The 16,300-nt window shown below is 42.1% G+C and overlaps 1 protein-coding gene across 1 annotated transcript in view; it reads right to left on the bottom strand.

Moving 5' to 3' along the window:
* LOC117509711 (coiled-coil domain-containing protein 157-like) overlaps positions 1 to 16,300 on the bottom strand; it is an 87,879-nt gene that overhangs the window by 26,785 nt on the left and 44,794 nt on the right. Inside the window, exon 3 of the mRNA XM_034169429.1 lies at positions 4,386 to 4,525. Coding sequence (XP_034025320.1) covers positions 4,386 to 4,525 — 140 coding nt within the window. The remainder of the gene's footprint in view (positions 1 to 4,385; positions 4,526 to 16,300) is intronic.

The raw sequence follows: 16,300 nt of genomic DNA, 5'->3' as shown, positions 1-16,300 counted from the left end.
CTTGGTGAAGATGACTTGCTGAAGTTCAAACTGAGCATCAGAATGGGGAAGAAAGAGGATTTAAATGACTCTGAACATGGTGTGGTTGTTGGTGCCAGACAGGCTGGTCTGAGTATTTCACAAACTGCTGATCTACTGGAATTTTCACACACAACCATCTCCAGGGTTTACAGAGGATGGTCCAAAAAAGAGAAGATATCCAGTGAATGACATGTGAGTGGACAAAAATGGCTTGTTGAGGTCAGAGGAGAACAGAGAGACTGGATGAATGGGTGACTGTGTGATGCCATCATGTCAATATGGACCAACATCTCTGAGGAACGTTTCCAACAACTTGTTGAATCCACGACATGAACAATTAAAGCAGTTCTGAAGGCAAAAGGGGGTCCAACCCGGTGCTGGCAAGGTGTACCTAATAAAGTGGCTGGTGAGTGTATATGTTCCCACTGTTGTATGGGAAAGTGTGTCCAAACATTTGACAGATACTGTGTATGCACACACACATACACACAAATGTGAAGACAAAAAGTAATTATACTGTTCGTTTTGCGATCACCAGACTGTTGTGTGTGGGAAGATGTCACTTCTAAACTTTAAGATAAGAAAGGCTGAAATGACTCTGACTCCTCTCCTCTGACTGGTTGCTGTGCATAACTTATGTCAGCATTTGGTGACCAACCAGTTCATACTACTTGTCCAGGAGGGAGACGTTGTGGGCGGTCAAGAGGTGTAGGTTCTCAGACAGCCATAGATTACACCAGGAATGGTTGCCTTGGTGTGTACTTGCTTGTTTTATTTCATAGTTTGTGATGTTGCCCTTCATGTCCCAAGTGTGTTTTGAAAGAACAGTGTCATATCAATGTTTTTGGACTTTGAATTTGAGTTTAGAGTTGTATCTGGGTTTTAAAATTGGGCTCTGTAATTCCAGTTTAGGTTTGTGTTGTTGGATTGTTTCTACAATTGCATTTTCTTTGATTATTTTTGATTGATTGATTCTTGATTATTTTTGCCATGTTTGCTGTGCACCTGTTGTCGACCTTAAAATTGTTCCTGTTGAACATTTTGTGGATGCTACAGTGCATCCAGAAAATATTCACAGCACTTCACTTTTTCAACATTTTACATTACAGCCTTATTCCAAAATGGAGTAAATTAATTTTTCCCTAAAAATTCTACTCACAACACCCCATAATGACAACATGAAAAAGTGTTTTGTTTTTGTGAATTTATATAATAATTTCTGCAGGAAATCTTGATTGCAAGCCCTATCATTGCAAAAATGTGTTTTATTGGGGGGGGGTCACTACAGTCAGTGAGGTGAGCCCCGAGCAGCTCTTCTTTCTGATGACAAGCACCTGATCTGCTCCAGGGACAGTGGCAGGTGTGAAGTTTGACTGGGGAGGTACACCTGTCAAACACTAATGTAGGTGTCAAATTCAGGGAGGACAAAAACCTCCCCTGGAGACTCCGGTAAATTTAGAAAGATATTCACAGATTTGAAGTTCATGGCTCAATAATCTTAAGAAAAATGTTGTAGAAAACAAACAACACTAGTTTCTAACCTCAGGAAGGCAGACAATGAGCTACAACCTTATTTTTAGCCATATGATCCAAACATTCACGTTTTGCGAGACCTGTGCTCACGTTTTGGGAGATATTTTTTCAGTATTGACATTTTGCAATTAACGGTTTGTGGAGAATTCATGATTTGCAGCTGATTCACATTTTGGGGTTAACAATGTCAAGGACCAACCCAAGATCTTTAAATTCTGTTACAGACTGTATGCTTGTATTTTGCAAATGTATTTGAAAACTTTGTTCTATATTTTGTTTTCTAATTGAAAAACCACATTGAAACTGTCTTAATAATAATAATAAATTTTATTTATAAAGTGCCTTACATTTGACAAGCAAATCTCAAGGCACTACCATAAAAGTACAAAGAATAAAATAGTTAAGAAAAAGCTTTTAAAAATAGACAAGACTTTAGGTGTTTTTTAAAAGTTTCAGCTGAATGTGGCGCTCTTAGATGGTTGGGAAGAGCATTCCACAGTCGGGGTGCAGCTAACGAGAAGGTCCTATCTCCCATAGTGCGGAGTTTGGCCTTCTAAAGCTGGAGGTGGTGACTGTCAACAGACAGAAGATGACGTGATGGGTTGTAGGGACTGATCAGATCTTTGAGGTACACCGGTGCACTGCCATAGACATACTGATAGGTCAGGAGACAGATCTTATATTCCAGCCTGAACCTAACAAGGAGCCAGTGGAGGTTTTTAAGGATGGGTGTCTTGGTTAGCAATGTTTCTGTGTAGGGTGTCAGTTGTCCAGGTGGTTTCCATAGTAGAGAAGCTTGAATCTTCGACTGGACTGGGTTGCTTGGCGCGAGGATGTTTCACTTCTAATCGCAGAAGCTTCCTCAGCTAAAATTCTTGCTCTGGTAGTCTGACTTCTGTCTGACCCTTGTCCAGAAGAACAAACAGAAGCCACAAAAGCTGGAGTTTTAAACCTAACAAGACGCCTCGTACCGAGAGGCAGAGTGCTACTGGCTAGTGATTAAACAATTGCTTTAATTAGCACCTATTGTGCTCTAGTTAGCACCCTCCTAATGACAGGGTAGCTGTCCCTCCTAACAATGGGACTGACGCCTCTCCTGATGGCGTGAATGACTCATTACCATGAACAAAAGACTGAAACTGCTTTGATCTGAGTACCCCATTGTAAACAGGGGACAAAGCATGTCTCAGACCCCCTCCCCGGTTAGGTTTAAAACTCCAGCTTTTGTGGCTTCTGTTTGTTCTTCTCGACAAGGGTCAGACAGAAGTCAGACTACCAGAGCAAGAATTTTAGCTGAGGAAGCTTCTGCGATTTGAAGCGAAACGTCCTCGCGTCAAGCAACCCAGTCCAGTCGAAGATTCAAGCTTCTCTACTACGTGTCTTGGTTAGATTTATCACCAACTGATTTTAAATGAGACACTGACTCACCTCAGCCATGCATGTGGACAAAACATCCGCTGCCTGCTCCGGGTCTCAGCAGGTGCATAAAAAACTGCATCAACCGCATAAAGTTGGCAACTGGCACCACAGAGCCCTGTGATACACCCTGTCGAATGTTTAAGAATGAGGACTTTTCTTGAGCTACTTTAACACACTGTTCTCTGTCCTGAAGATGCAAACCACACTGCCTCCGGAGAGATGTAAAAGATTTCATACAACAGTCTTCCTCCTTCAGCTTCCACCATCTGATCCTTTGTAGAATTCTAACTCTTTTCCTCTTTTCACCTCTAAACTCTTCCTTTAAAATTACCCCAACACTATTTCTCTTTCTATCCACACCATGATACAACAACTTGAACCCACCGCCTGTGCTCCTGGTTTTACTTCCCTTCTACTCTGTCTCTTGTACACACAATATATCTACCTTTCTCCTCGCCATCATTTCAGCCAGCTGTCTCCCTTTATCATTCATATTGTGTGTATGAACTGTCACTTCCACCCTCTTCTCCCACTGTCTGTGGACACGTTGTCCTCCTTGTCTTCTACGTCACCCAGCAGTAGCCCAGTTTCTGCCAGCTCCCTGTTGGGCAACAGCACCGGTGGTGGTCGCTGTTAACCTCAGCATCGACTGATCTGGTATGGAAATTTGATTTATACTCTGCATGTTTTTTTGTTTTTTTTGCTTGTTTTTTTTTATGGCAGATGCACTTCTTAACACAGCCCTACTCATTTATCCGGGCTTGGAACCGGCACTCAAGAGTGTACTGGCTGCACACCCCATGTGGCTGACTTTTTGGAACAAGAATGTAACATAACAAAATTTGTAAAATGTGCAGCACTGTGAATACTTTCTGGATGCACTGTGTGTGACCTTGGGAAAAGTTTATCAATTTGGTGTTGGAATGATTTAGCAACACTTATTTGTTTTGGCTGTATGATCAATTAATCCAGATGATGTTCCTTGATCTGTTTCATCTTTTTTTACAACCCAATTCCAATGAAGTTGGGATGTTGTGTAAAATGTATATAAAACAGAATACAATGATTTTCAAATCCTCTTCACCCTATATTCAATTGAATACACCACAAAGGCAAGATATTTAATGTTCAAACTGATAAACTTTATTGTTTTTGTGCAAATATTTGCTCATTTTGAAATAGATGCCTGCAACACATTTCAAAAAAGCTGGGACAGTGGTATGTTTATCACTATCCCAGGTGATAAAGTACTTGAAGTACTTGAACTATAAGGACCTGGTGGCCACTAGAGGCCACTGGTGCTTGGATATTACATACATTAACACGTTCACGCACACGTGGTACACATCATTTTACAAGTTTTCTAAATGTACAACCTGTCTGAGGTTTTATGTCATAAAGTACTCTCTTACATTGGAGGCAGCATGTTGTGCTCGTTCTCTCAGCTTCAGCACACTGCTGTGCAGCTTAGCATTCTCCTGCTCCAGAACATTGATTCGAATATGGTTTGCCTGCAGCTGATGCTCCATATCCAAAAGTACATTTCCTGTAGCTTTAAAAGACATGAAAATAAGACAGAATATTGATCGCAGTCCAGAAATACAAAGGCAGAAAACGACATGTGACTTGAAAGATCTATGGTGAAGAAACTAGGCTCAAACACAAACAATATACCGGTCCTGCCACAAAGCCCATCTATGGACCAACAACAAATGGATGAGCTCCCTCTGGTGCTGTGAAAGAGGCAATCTACTGAAACCTATCAGCACTCAAACACTTTTAACAACTCCTTAATGGTGGCCCTGAAGTTGACGAAGTAGCTCTCCAGCACATTCCATGTAGACCAATGAACCTAACCCTGAGCCATTCTGCAACATCAAGAGAAGTTTGAGATGCAACCAAGGGACAAAAGAACAACAAAACCACCTCTGCTGAAGTATTCAAGGAAGAAGGTGCTTTGTCATCTGCATGAATTGATCACTAAAATATGCAAGGTTGAGTGTAAACCAACAACCAGGGGGATAACTGTGGTAATTTATCCAGGGATCTCACTTCTGTCCATCAATGAGAAGATCTTAGTAGGTACTTCAAAATCAGCTAAAACCTGCAGCAGAAACGAGGCTTCCTGAAAGTCAAAGAGGATCCTGAACCTCCATCACCAGTGAGCATTACATATATAATAATACGTATATGTGTCGCAGACATGAACGAGCGAAGCTCTTCAGCATCTCACCATGTCTTTTAGGTCCTTCATTTTTTTGAGCAAATGCTTCAGGAGAGTATTAACATGGCTAACACCTTTCAGATCAAAGGATATTTGCAACTCATGCAAATATTTTTTTCTATTGCACCAACAGAAAACATTCATTATTTGTTTTATATGACACTTTTGTTTTATATGTCCCGAGCCATTAGATATTTTTCCTGAAAACAAGAACAATCAGAGTTTTCTGATGTCTGCCAATCAAGATCACCTCCAAAATTTAATGGAGTCTTCCACGGCCTAATATCTGTCTGTGATGAAAATTTTCTCAAAATCCTTGGCGGACGTAATTAGAGAGGCATTTTTTATTGGAGAAGAATACAGAGGACAGCAGGACCCAGCAAATTGCTCTGCCCTGCAGCCGAGTCCGCAGGCACACTGCTGATTTCAGTGATAGGAAGAGCCGGTGAGGATCATTGATTTCTATTTAATCCACTAGATGGTGGATGCAGCCCGTGAGCTGTTGCCAGGCAACCGCCATCTTGCTTAGTGTTATTACACATTATCAGGCATTAGATTAAATCGAAATCGATGATGTGCTGACTTAAACTTGGGTTAAAGTGATCTGAAAATGCTGTTTTGTGCAGCATTTGAGTGCAGCAACAAGCTGACAAAGGACTGTGTTGTGAGCTTTCAGAAGTGAGTATTATATGTAATATAGATGATTTGGGGAAATGATTAAAATTTCTGAAAAAGGTAAGAAAATGATTTATTTTTTGTGTCGATCTGTATTCTGTAAAGTAGTGACTTCAGTTTTACTGACTGAATGTTTTGTATGATAAATATTGCACCATTCGTTTAGCGATTCATTTAGAAGTCTTACTTTCATACAGTGAGGGAAATAAGTATTTGATCCACTGTCAAATTTGCAGGTTTTCCCCACCTACAAAGAATGGAGAGGTCTGTAATTTTTATCGTAGGTACACTTCAACTGTGAGAGATAGAATCTAAAAAAAAAATCCAGAAAATCACATTGTATGATTTTTAAACAATTAATTTGCATTTTATTGCATGAAATAAGTATTTGATCACCAACCAACCAGCAAGAATTCTGGCTCACACAGACCTGTTAATTTTTCATTAAGAAGCCCTCTTATTCTGCACTCTTTACCTGTATTAATTGCACCTGTTTGAACTTGTTACCTGTATAAAAGACACCTGTTCACACACTCAATCAATCACACTCCAACCTGTCCACCATAGCCAAGACCAAAAAGCTGTTTAAGGACACCAGGGAGAAAACTGTAGACCTGCACAAGGCTGGGATGGACTACAGGACAACAGGCAAGCAGCTTGGGAGAAGACAACTGTTATGATTATTTATTAGAAAGCGGAAGAAACACAAGATGACTGTCAATCTCCCTCGGTCTGGGGCTCCATGCAAGATCTCACCTCGTGGGGTAAGGATGAAAGTCCAGAACTACACAGGAGGACCTGAAGAGAGCTGGGACCACAGTCATAAAAATTACATTAGTAACACACGACGCCATCATAGTTTAAAATCAGCAAGGCTGTGTACTTGAACAGGGGGGCTCAAGCCAGCACATGTCCAGGCCCGTTTGAAGTTCACCAGTGACCATCTGGATGATCCAGAGGAGGCATGGGAGAAGGTCATGTGGTCAGATGAGACCAGAATAGAGTTTTTTGGAATCAACTCCACTTACCATGTTTAGAGGATGAGAACAACCCCAAGAAAACATCCCAACCGTGAAGCATGGGGGTGGAAACATCATACTCTGGGGGTGCTCTTCTGCAAAGGGGACAGGACGATTGCACCGTATTGGAGGGAGGATGGATGGGGTCATGTATTGTGAGATTTTTTCAAACAACCTCCTTCCCTCAATAAGAGCATTGAAGATGGGTCATGGCTGGGTCTTCCAGCATGACAATGACCCCAAACACACAGCCAGGGCAACTAAGGAGGGGCTCCGTAAGAAGCATTTCAAGGTCCTGGAGGGGCCTGGTGAGTCTCCAGACCTGAACTCAATAGAAAATCTTTGGAAGGAGCTGAAACTCCAAACCTGAAAGATCTGGAGAAGATCAGTATGGAGGAGTGGACCAAAATCCCTGCTGCAGTGTGTGAAAACTTGGTTAAGAACTACAGGAAACGTCTGACCTCTGTAACGGCAAGCAAGTGTGTAGGTCTGTTTTTCTTGGGGATCAAATACTTATTTCATGCAATAAAATGCAAATTAATTATTTAAAAATCATACAATGTGATTTTCTAGATTTTTTTTTTTTTTAGATTCTGTCTCTCACAGTACCTACAATACCTAAGATGTACCTACGATAAAAAATACAAACCTCTCCACTCTTTGTAGGTGGAAAAACCTGTAAAATTGACAGTGGATCAATAGTTATTTCTCCCACTGTAAGTCTCCATGTATCCCTTTTTAATTAGCCTCAGTTTTTTCTTCACATCAGGTTTTCCATCCTGAGATTTTCTGTAAGAGCAAATTCATAGAATGGAAATGTTTTTTCTCTCAGTTTGGTGGGTGACATGACAGTTGCTTTGACATTAATATTCTGCTACTAATATAATACCCCGTCACATAGCCAGAATCATGCAGAATGGCGTCAGAAAGATGAATCGGCGCACATCCGAAAAGTATCAGGTTTCAGTTCCAAAATGTTCTGAAACCCATCTGCAAGAGTCCACACAGTTGGTGAAAATTGGCTGGCGTCCCCGATTGTGATGCACATGTTCAAAACCCTCCGGCCTCCCTTTCCTTATAAACCAAGACCAAACTGGTTTTATTAAAGGCCGCAATTCATACAACAATATGCGCCGACTGCTAAATGTGATCCAAATGTTTGAACAGAAGTCAATGCATGGTCTTGTTGCCTCTCTTGATGCAGAAAAGGCATTCGACCATGTTTAATGGCCTTTTCTGTTTTACACCTTGGATAAATTTGGTTTGGGTGACAACTTTCTAAGCTGGATCAAACTTCTTTACAGTTCCCCCTGTTCGGCAGTTCTAACGAACGGTTTGAGGTCTTCAACTTTTCAGGTTCAAAGGGGTACACGCCAGGGCTGTCCCCTTTCCCCTTTGCATTAGCCATAGAGCCTTTGGCACATTCAATAAGGGTTAGGGAGGATATACATGGTCTAACTGTTGGAGAGAGGCATCATAAAATTACACTTTACGCCGATGACATCCTTATTTTTTTTACTCATCCTGAGGTGTCCATTCCCTCTCTCATTGAAACTATTTGTAGATTTAGTGCTATTTCAGGTTATAAGACAAATTTTAACAAATCTGAGGTGATGCCCCTTGGTGCTCTAAAAGATAAACCTAACGTGCCCTCTCCATTTCCATTCAATTGGTCACCAGAGGGATTTGTATATCTAGGAATCAAAATAACACCCAAATTCGAAAATATGTATAACTGTAATTTTGTTCCCCTCTTTGATCGTGTCAAGTTGGACTTTGATAGATGGAAAATGCTGCCTCTATCCTGGTTGGGGCGTATCTCACTCCTGAAGATGAATGTCCTACCTAGATTGCTGTGCCCAATTCAAATGATCCCAATAATTTTTTCACACAAGACGATAAAGAGTTTAAATGGTTGGATGAGCTCATTTATCTGGAACGGGAGGAAGCCGTGTCTGAAAATTTCTACACTGTGTCTTCCAGCCTCAAAAGGGGGCCTGGACCTCCCAGATATAAGGAAATATCAACTTAGTGCCCACATGCGTGCTGCTGCCGACTGGGTGCGTGAACCTGTTTCCCTTTGGCTTGACATAGAGGGCTCCATGTCCAAATTTCCTTTGAAAAATTTACTATTTCTGGAAAAAAATAAAAATTTGAACATGTTTTGCAGTAATCCACTTTCAATTCTGACTGTTAAGGCATGGCTAGTTGTTAAAAAAACTCCAAGGCAGATCTCATCTGACCTCACTATTCACGCCGCTGTATAAGAACCCTCTCTTCCCACGTGGAATTACTGATTCAGGTTTTCAGATATGGGCAGCTAAAGGGATCTCTGTTCTTTCAGATCTAATGGATGGGCCCTCCATGTTGTCCTTTGAGCAAATGGTAGATAAATATGACATGAACAGACAGGATTTTTTTCCTTTATTTACAGGTGAGGGATTTTATTCAGAGAAAAACATCTCTACTCTTTGATCAATCAATTTCTGACTTTGAAAAGCTGATATTTCAGCCAAAACTTAAAACATCCATAAAGCTATCTTATAATTTACTGAAAGAAACAAACAATACCACTGCTCATCTAAGAGGCCTATGGGAGAAAGAATTGGGGATGGAAATTACAGATGAAGACTGGGACAATGCATGGAATAATATTAACTCGTTAAGTGTTTGTAATCGGGTTAAAGCTCTACAACTTAAAAATTTACACCGCGCACATATCTCTCCCTCCCAACATCATAAATTTAATTCAGACCTTTCTCCGTTATGTCTCAAGTGTAAAACCGAACTAGGCACTAACACACTGTTATTGGTCCTGCAGAAAATTGCAATATTTCTGGAATATGGTTAAATGTGAACTGGATAAAATATTCTCTATTACTACTACTACAGTTTGTAATCCATTGACTATGCTGCTTGGAATAACAGATGGCACTATACCTGGAAAACACCAAAGGCAACTCTACAGGATACTTACATTTTGTGCTCGGAAATGTGTTCTTTTGAACTGGATCACAGAAAAAACACCATCCAAAAGTCAATGGCATCGAACTATATTGGAATATGTGTCTTTGGATTATTTAACCAGCAAGTTGCACAAGAGAGATGATGTGTTTCACAAAATTTGGGACCCATTTATGACTTATATTGGCCTAAATATTTCTTCCATACTGTATAGAGGCCTAATTTGAACTAGAGGTTGCACCCCAGCCCCATATGGACTTGCTGAGCTTTGTACATGTCAATTGAGCCGGAATGTTCAGTTTTGTTTTGTTTTTTTCTGTTTTCTTTTCCTGTTTGTTTATTCAACTCTGGAAAAAAAACAAAAACCTCCGGGTGCAGTCGAGATGGGACACCTGTCTGGTGGCGGTCCATGTGTAATCTGAAGACATCTGACTGCAATGTACATATTATGATGACGGCAAAACAGGATCCAAAACGATTTGAGCGCATACGAGGGAACCTTGAAATGGATCTGGCACGGCAAAGCCTGCCGGTATAACATGCATGTGCCTACGTATAATAATGTCCACTCCCCCCCAAATGCAATGGAACTGTTGAAATGTATGTGGCACGCTTCATCATGATAATAATTATGAATTATTATCATGTACAGTGAATGTGGACAGCGGCTATCAAACCGAAAGCTCCGTGCGCAAATCTGAACAGGCTGTTATATCCACAATAGACCTTACAGTACAGATATTTGTCCATTCCTTCCCATGGGCGACATAAATAATGTGAACAATTGTCTCCATCATATCTGTATATAACACAGGCAGCTGCCCCTCTCCGTGGTCTCATGCACAATAACACGTCATTGCACGCGTCATGCTCACAGCTGAATGTCTCACCACTGAAATATATGATCACCTTCTAACTCTGCAGGAGATATGACTTGGTACTGTAGTGCGAGGCCGTGACAGCATTAATAAACATGAATAACACCTCCAACAATGGCCCAGGAGTGTTTCACAGTGGGGATGTGGACGTGGAGCCAGGACACAGCCTCTCACTCTGCTGCTGTGTGCTGGAATCAACCACACAAAAATAAATCCCATGTGATAATCCAACCATCACGGTGTCCACGTTGTGCTGCTGAAGTGAGCCAAAACACCAAAAAAAAAAAAAAGTTCCCTGGAAAGGCTGCGTCTGACACAGGTGACATCATGGCCCACTGCCAGCAGTGTCCAGCAGCTAGCAATGGCACACACACGGGCACACATAGCTGCTCATTCAGCTATTGTGAACACACACACATATACACACACACACACACACACACAGTGATCATGTCACCAGTCCAGCACCTACTCTATGCACATGAGGTCAGTAGTGCTGGGAAGGGGACAAGTGCAGATGTGATTGCATGAGTGAGTGTCAGAACCATTCCAGTTTTGACACATATGGCGTGAGTCCGGTCCATATGATGGTTGTACAGTACCAGCAGGGTCTGTGCAAAGGGAGGACCACAGTGCTCCCTCCCACTCTGGTCCTGTGTTTGCATCCAGACTTTTGGACATCGGACGGTCTTCAGCACCTTTTGTGGCCGTCTGACAGCAGTCTGTGTCAATCTCAACTGTTGTCTACATGTGCTTTGGTTGCCACTGTGCAGGTGTGGACGAAGTCGAAGTAATCTGTATATATTCTGACACTGCTGACCATGCCTCTCTCTCTCTCTCTCTCTCTCTATATATATATATACTGATCCTTTTCTGTATTTGGCTGTACAAATGTGGGTTTGTAGTAATAACTTTCCAAGATGGCGCCTGTGACTGGCGTGGCCGTCGCTCGGCTCCTGTTGTGTTGGTTACTAATGGCCACTTTTACGACATTTGTTATTTTAGCAGCCCGACTAGCAGATGGAGGTGTCTTGGCTTTACGGACTTACGATCGGGACTATGTTTCATATCAAGGAGACAATGGAGAGCCTATTTGCTTCACGAGACAGGTTCAACAAGGCGTTTCCTCCGCCCCTAACTATCGGCTCCGACTCACCTGATTATCCGCTGCTGTTGCGGGCGCCGTGTAAGATCCGCAGGAGACTGAGGAAAAAAGGCTTTTTGGATAAGAGGAGAAGAGGCTCGCGGGCTGGTGTCCAGGTGAAGAGAAGGCGTGCAGCGACGCGTTTGGGCGCCAGCACCGGTGGCCGAGGACGGGCTCGCTTCCTCTACCACATTCCTCTCTTTGATGTGTGCGACGGCACACCTGTTCGGTTAGGTACGGGTGTTCTAGACTTTTCTCAGCGCTGGTATCCTGGTGGAGTAGTTCCATCGCTACTGTGCACTTCCGTGTTTACGCCTCCGCCTGCACGGATCAGCTGGAGTCCACGTGACCGCTGTCTTCGTCCTATCCCATTGCGAGCCTCAGACAGCGCCTATGTGACGTCTTCCACCTTGCGCCTTGGTTTATTGAACGTGCGTTCAATCGCCAATAAATCATTTTCCCTGAATGATCTTATATCAACGGAAATGTTGAACTTAATGTGCCTTTCGGAGACTTGGCAGAGAGAAGAGGAATTTCTTCATTTAAATGAGCTCTGCCCTGCTGGGTTCTGTGTCCTTGGGAAGCCCCGCCCCTGTCACCGTGGTGGGGGCCTTGCCATCGTTTCTAAAGAGGATTATGTTTGTAAAGGGGTACAGTCACAGGATTTTCCCTCCTTTGAATCACAGTTGGTCAAGGTGGGTTTCTCAAACCCATTTTTCTGTGTGTTGGTTTATCGCCCCCCAGGCCCTGCTACTGCCTTTCTTAAGGATTTTAGTGACTTTTTATCCTCCTATTATAATGTTGGAATCTGTTTTAATTCTTGGAGATTTTAACCTTCATGTTGACAAGTTATCTTGCTCTGCTATGGAGCTTTTATCGTTGACTGAAGCTTTTAATTTTGTGCAACATGTTTCTGAGCCCACTCACCAAAAGGGTCACATTTTAGATTTAGTTTTTACACTTGGCCTAGACATTTTAAATATGTCTATAAAAGATGTCCACTTGAGCGACCATAGTCTTGTTTCATTTGACCTGCATTCCAGCTCTGATCAGAAGCCCTTAGAAGTTAAGTCTCAGAGGCGTATCATCACTGCTGAAACTGCAGAAAGATTTTCTTCTATGTTTAATCCTTGTTTGTTCACTGATTTTCTTGATGTGGACATTTTTATCCAGTGTTTTAACCAACACTGTGATACTATTCTTGATCAGTTGGCTCCTGTCAAATACAACGTGTCTTTACAGAAAGGATAAATGAAGAGCTCTTAAGTCTTAAGAGACTGTGTCGTAGGACTGAACGCCTGTGGAAATCCTCTAAACTTGAGGTTCACAGGCTTCATCTCAGGGAGCTGGTTCTATCATATAACAAAATGGCTGAGAGTGCCCGCTCTGTCTACATACGTCAGCTGGTGTCTGTGAATAAGAAGAATCCCAGAGTGTTGTTTGATACAATCAACTCTCTTGTATGTCCTGCTGCTTCAGTTACTCCTGTGTTTTCTGAAGCTGACAGCAATGCTTTTTTGAGTTTTTTCACTGACAAAATCAAGTTGATTAAGGATAAAATTCCACCCTCCCTGTGTGGTACTTCTACTGTTATTGAGCCTGTTCCCAGCAGTTGGTCTTCATTTAGGGCTGTGACACTTGCTGATATTTTGGCATTGGTGAGCAAGATGAAACCTTCCTCTTGCTCACTGGACATCCTTCCCTACAGGCTCTTCTCTAAAGTATTTGAGGTAATTGGTCCGTGTATTACTAGAATGGTAAATCTTTCTCTGTCCACCGGCGTGTTTCCCGGTGCTTTTAAGCATGCCATAGTGTTGCCTCTACTGAAAAAAACAGGTTTAAATCAAATGGAGCTAAGTAGTTTTAGACCTATTTCTAAGCTCCCATTCCTGTCTAAGATCCTCGAGAGGGTGGTTTCAGACCAACTGACACTCTTCCTGGATCAGAATAACATTCATGACAGGTTTCAGTCCGGTTTTCGTAGACAACACTCTACGGAAACGGCTCTTTTGAAAGTGTCCAGCGACATTATGATGTCTGCTGATGCTGGGAAATCCACCGTGTTGGTTCTTTTGGATTTGTCCTCTGCCTTTGATACTGTTGACCACCAGGTCCTGCTGAATAGACTGAGGGATCATGTTGGACTGTCGGGGTCAGTTCTTCTGTGGTTTTTTTCATATCTGTCTAGGCGCAGCTTTAGCGTTTTTGCTAACCAGATAAGGTCAGAGTCTGCGGACCTGTTATGTGGAGTCCCTCAGGATTCTGTATTGGGCCCCATTTTGTTTTTATTGTACTTGATCCCTTTAGGTAGGATCATTCAAAGATTTACTGATGTCTCTTACCAGTTATTTGCGGATGACATCCAGCTTTACTGCTCCTTTAAGCCATCTGAGATTAAGAGGCTTGATTCCCTCCTCCATTGTTTGGCGGAAATTAAACAATGGCTAATGAATAACTTTCTTCAGCTTAACGCAGACAAAACAGAGACATTGGTTATTGCCCCTGATGCCCATATTCCAGGTATTCAGCAGTACTTGGGAGACCTGGGCCAGTCTGCTAAATCATGTCTTCGAAACCTGGGTGTCATTTTTGACAAAGACATGTCGTTGGTACAGCATTGTAAACAGCTGACGAGGAATTGCTTCTTTCAATTAAGAAATATCTCTAAGCTCAGGAAAATGGTGTCTCGAAATGATTTAGAGCTTATTATTCATGCTTTTGTGTCAACACGTTTAGACTATTGTAAGAGTTTGTTTTCATGTCTAAACAAGAAGGAGTTGCGTCGACTGCAGTTTGTACAGAACTCTGCAGCAAGAATTCTGACACAAGCTAACAGAAGGACTCATATTTCCCCAATTTTAAAGGAACTTCATTGGCTGCCAGTGTCCTTCAGGATCAATTTTAAAATTTTGGTTTTAACTTTTAGAGCTCTACATAGTCAGGCGCCTCCCTATATCTGTGACCTCATCCAGCCTTATGCCCCTGCCAGGGCTTTGAGGTCTATGGACCAAAATCTGTTGATGGTTCCTCGCACCCATTTTTCAACCAGAGGAGAGTGATCCTTCCAGGCTGTTACTCCCAGGCTTTGGAATGGTCTCCCGCTCTCTCTGCGCTCACTGGACTCTGTCGATACTTTTAAAAGCCAACTTAAGACTTTCTTTTTTACTCAAGCATTTGCTTAGCTTTTAGGCTGCTCTGTGATCCTATGTTATGTTTTATGTTTTTATGTCTCGGCCATTGTCTGATGTTTTGTGTGGTGTACTCTGCTTTTATGTTGTGAAGCACCTTGTGGCTCTTGTCTGTGAAAGGTGCTATATAAATAAAATTTACTTACTTACTTACTTAATAAAATGACTTAAAAGAGTAAAAAACATAGTAACATACTATGCCAGTATGCTAGCCAAACGAAAGGGAAAATAAGTGTGTCTTAAGTCTGGACTTGAACTTGGAAAGAAGAGGAATGAACTGTTCAATAGTGTGGTTACAAGGAAGTGAGGGCAGATGAGTTTAAATACTTGGGGTCAACTGTGCAAAGTAATCAGAGTGTGGTAGAGCGGTGAAGAAGAGAGCAGAGGCAGGGTGGAGTGGGTGGAGAAAGGTGGCAGGAGTGATTTGTGACCAAAGAATATCTGCAAGAGGGAAGGAGAAAGTTTACAAGACCGTAGTGAGATCAGCTAAAGACAGGAGGCAAAGCTAGAGGTGTTGTGATTCTCTTTGGAAGTGACAGGATAAGGAAACAACAGTTTGAAATTCATCCTTTCCTGGTACATGGTTAATGAAGAGATAAATATTCAGATTTTGAACTGCGTGCCACTAAAAAATCAGCCCAAGAACCATTGTTTTATTAGTCCCATTAATTTATGGATTTTTACAGGCTACCGACAGCCCCGTTTCCACTGAGTGGTTCAGGTCGGTGTTGCATGGTGTTACAGGTGTCAGAATGGTTCATTCTCACCGGCAGAATCCTTTTGATTGGCAGGTGGAACACCTATATTGATGAGCGCGCACACACGGTGTCTGCGGCTTCTCCACTCGACACAAAGGCAAAACTGAGGATTTTTAAATTATTTTATTTTGTTGTTTTGTGGTCATGGGATAATTTCATTGTGTGCAGACTGAGAAATTCTGAGCAAATGAGGGGCTGCGAGTATTTCAACTTGTGGCGCAAAGCAGGCCGCGGTGGAAGAAGAGGAGGATCTGTTCACAGCAGAGACTCGAGTCATCAGCCGCAATTAACAGATTACACCTGTAGCTGACTATGCCTGTCCCAGATCAGTACAGTAGAGACTCGAACCAGCAGAAGCAATTAACAGAATATACTTGTGCTGGCACTGTAACCTGGCACCAAACTGCCGGTGTGACAAATGGACTTTTCTTCAGCCAAGACAAGGAATTAAATTATTTTCAGACATCATTTCATAAA

This window comes from Thalassophryne amazonica, chromosome 5 (genome assembly GCF_902500255.1).
Source record: "Thalassophryne amazonica chromosome 5, fThaAma1.1, whole genome shotgun sequence".
NCBI lineage: Eukaryota > Metazoa > Chordata > Actinopteri > Batrachoidiformes > Batrachoididae > Thalassophryne > Thalassophryne amazonica.
This window is presented reverse-complemented; position numbering and strand designations above follow the sequence as displayed.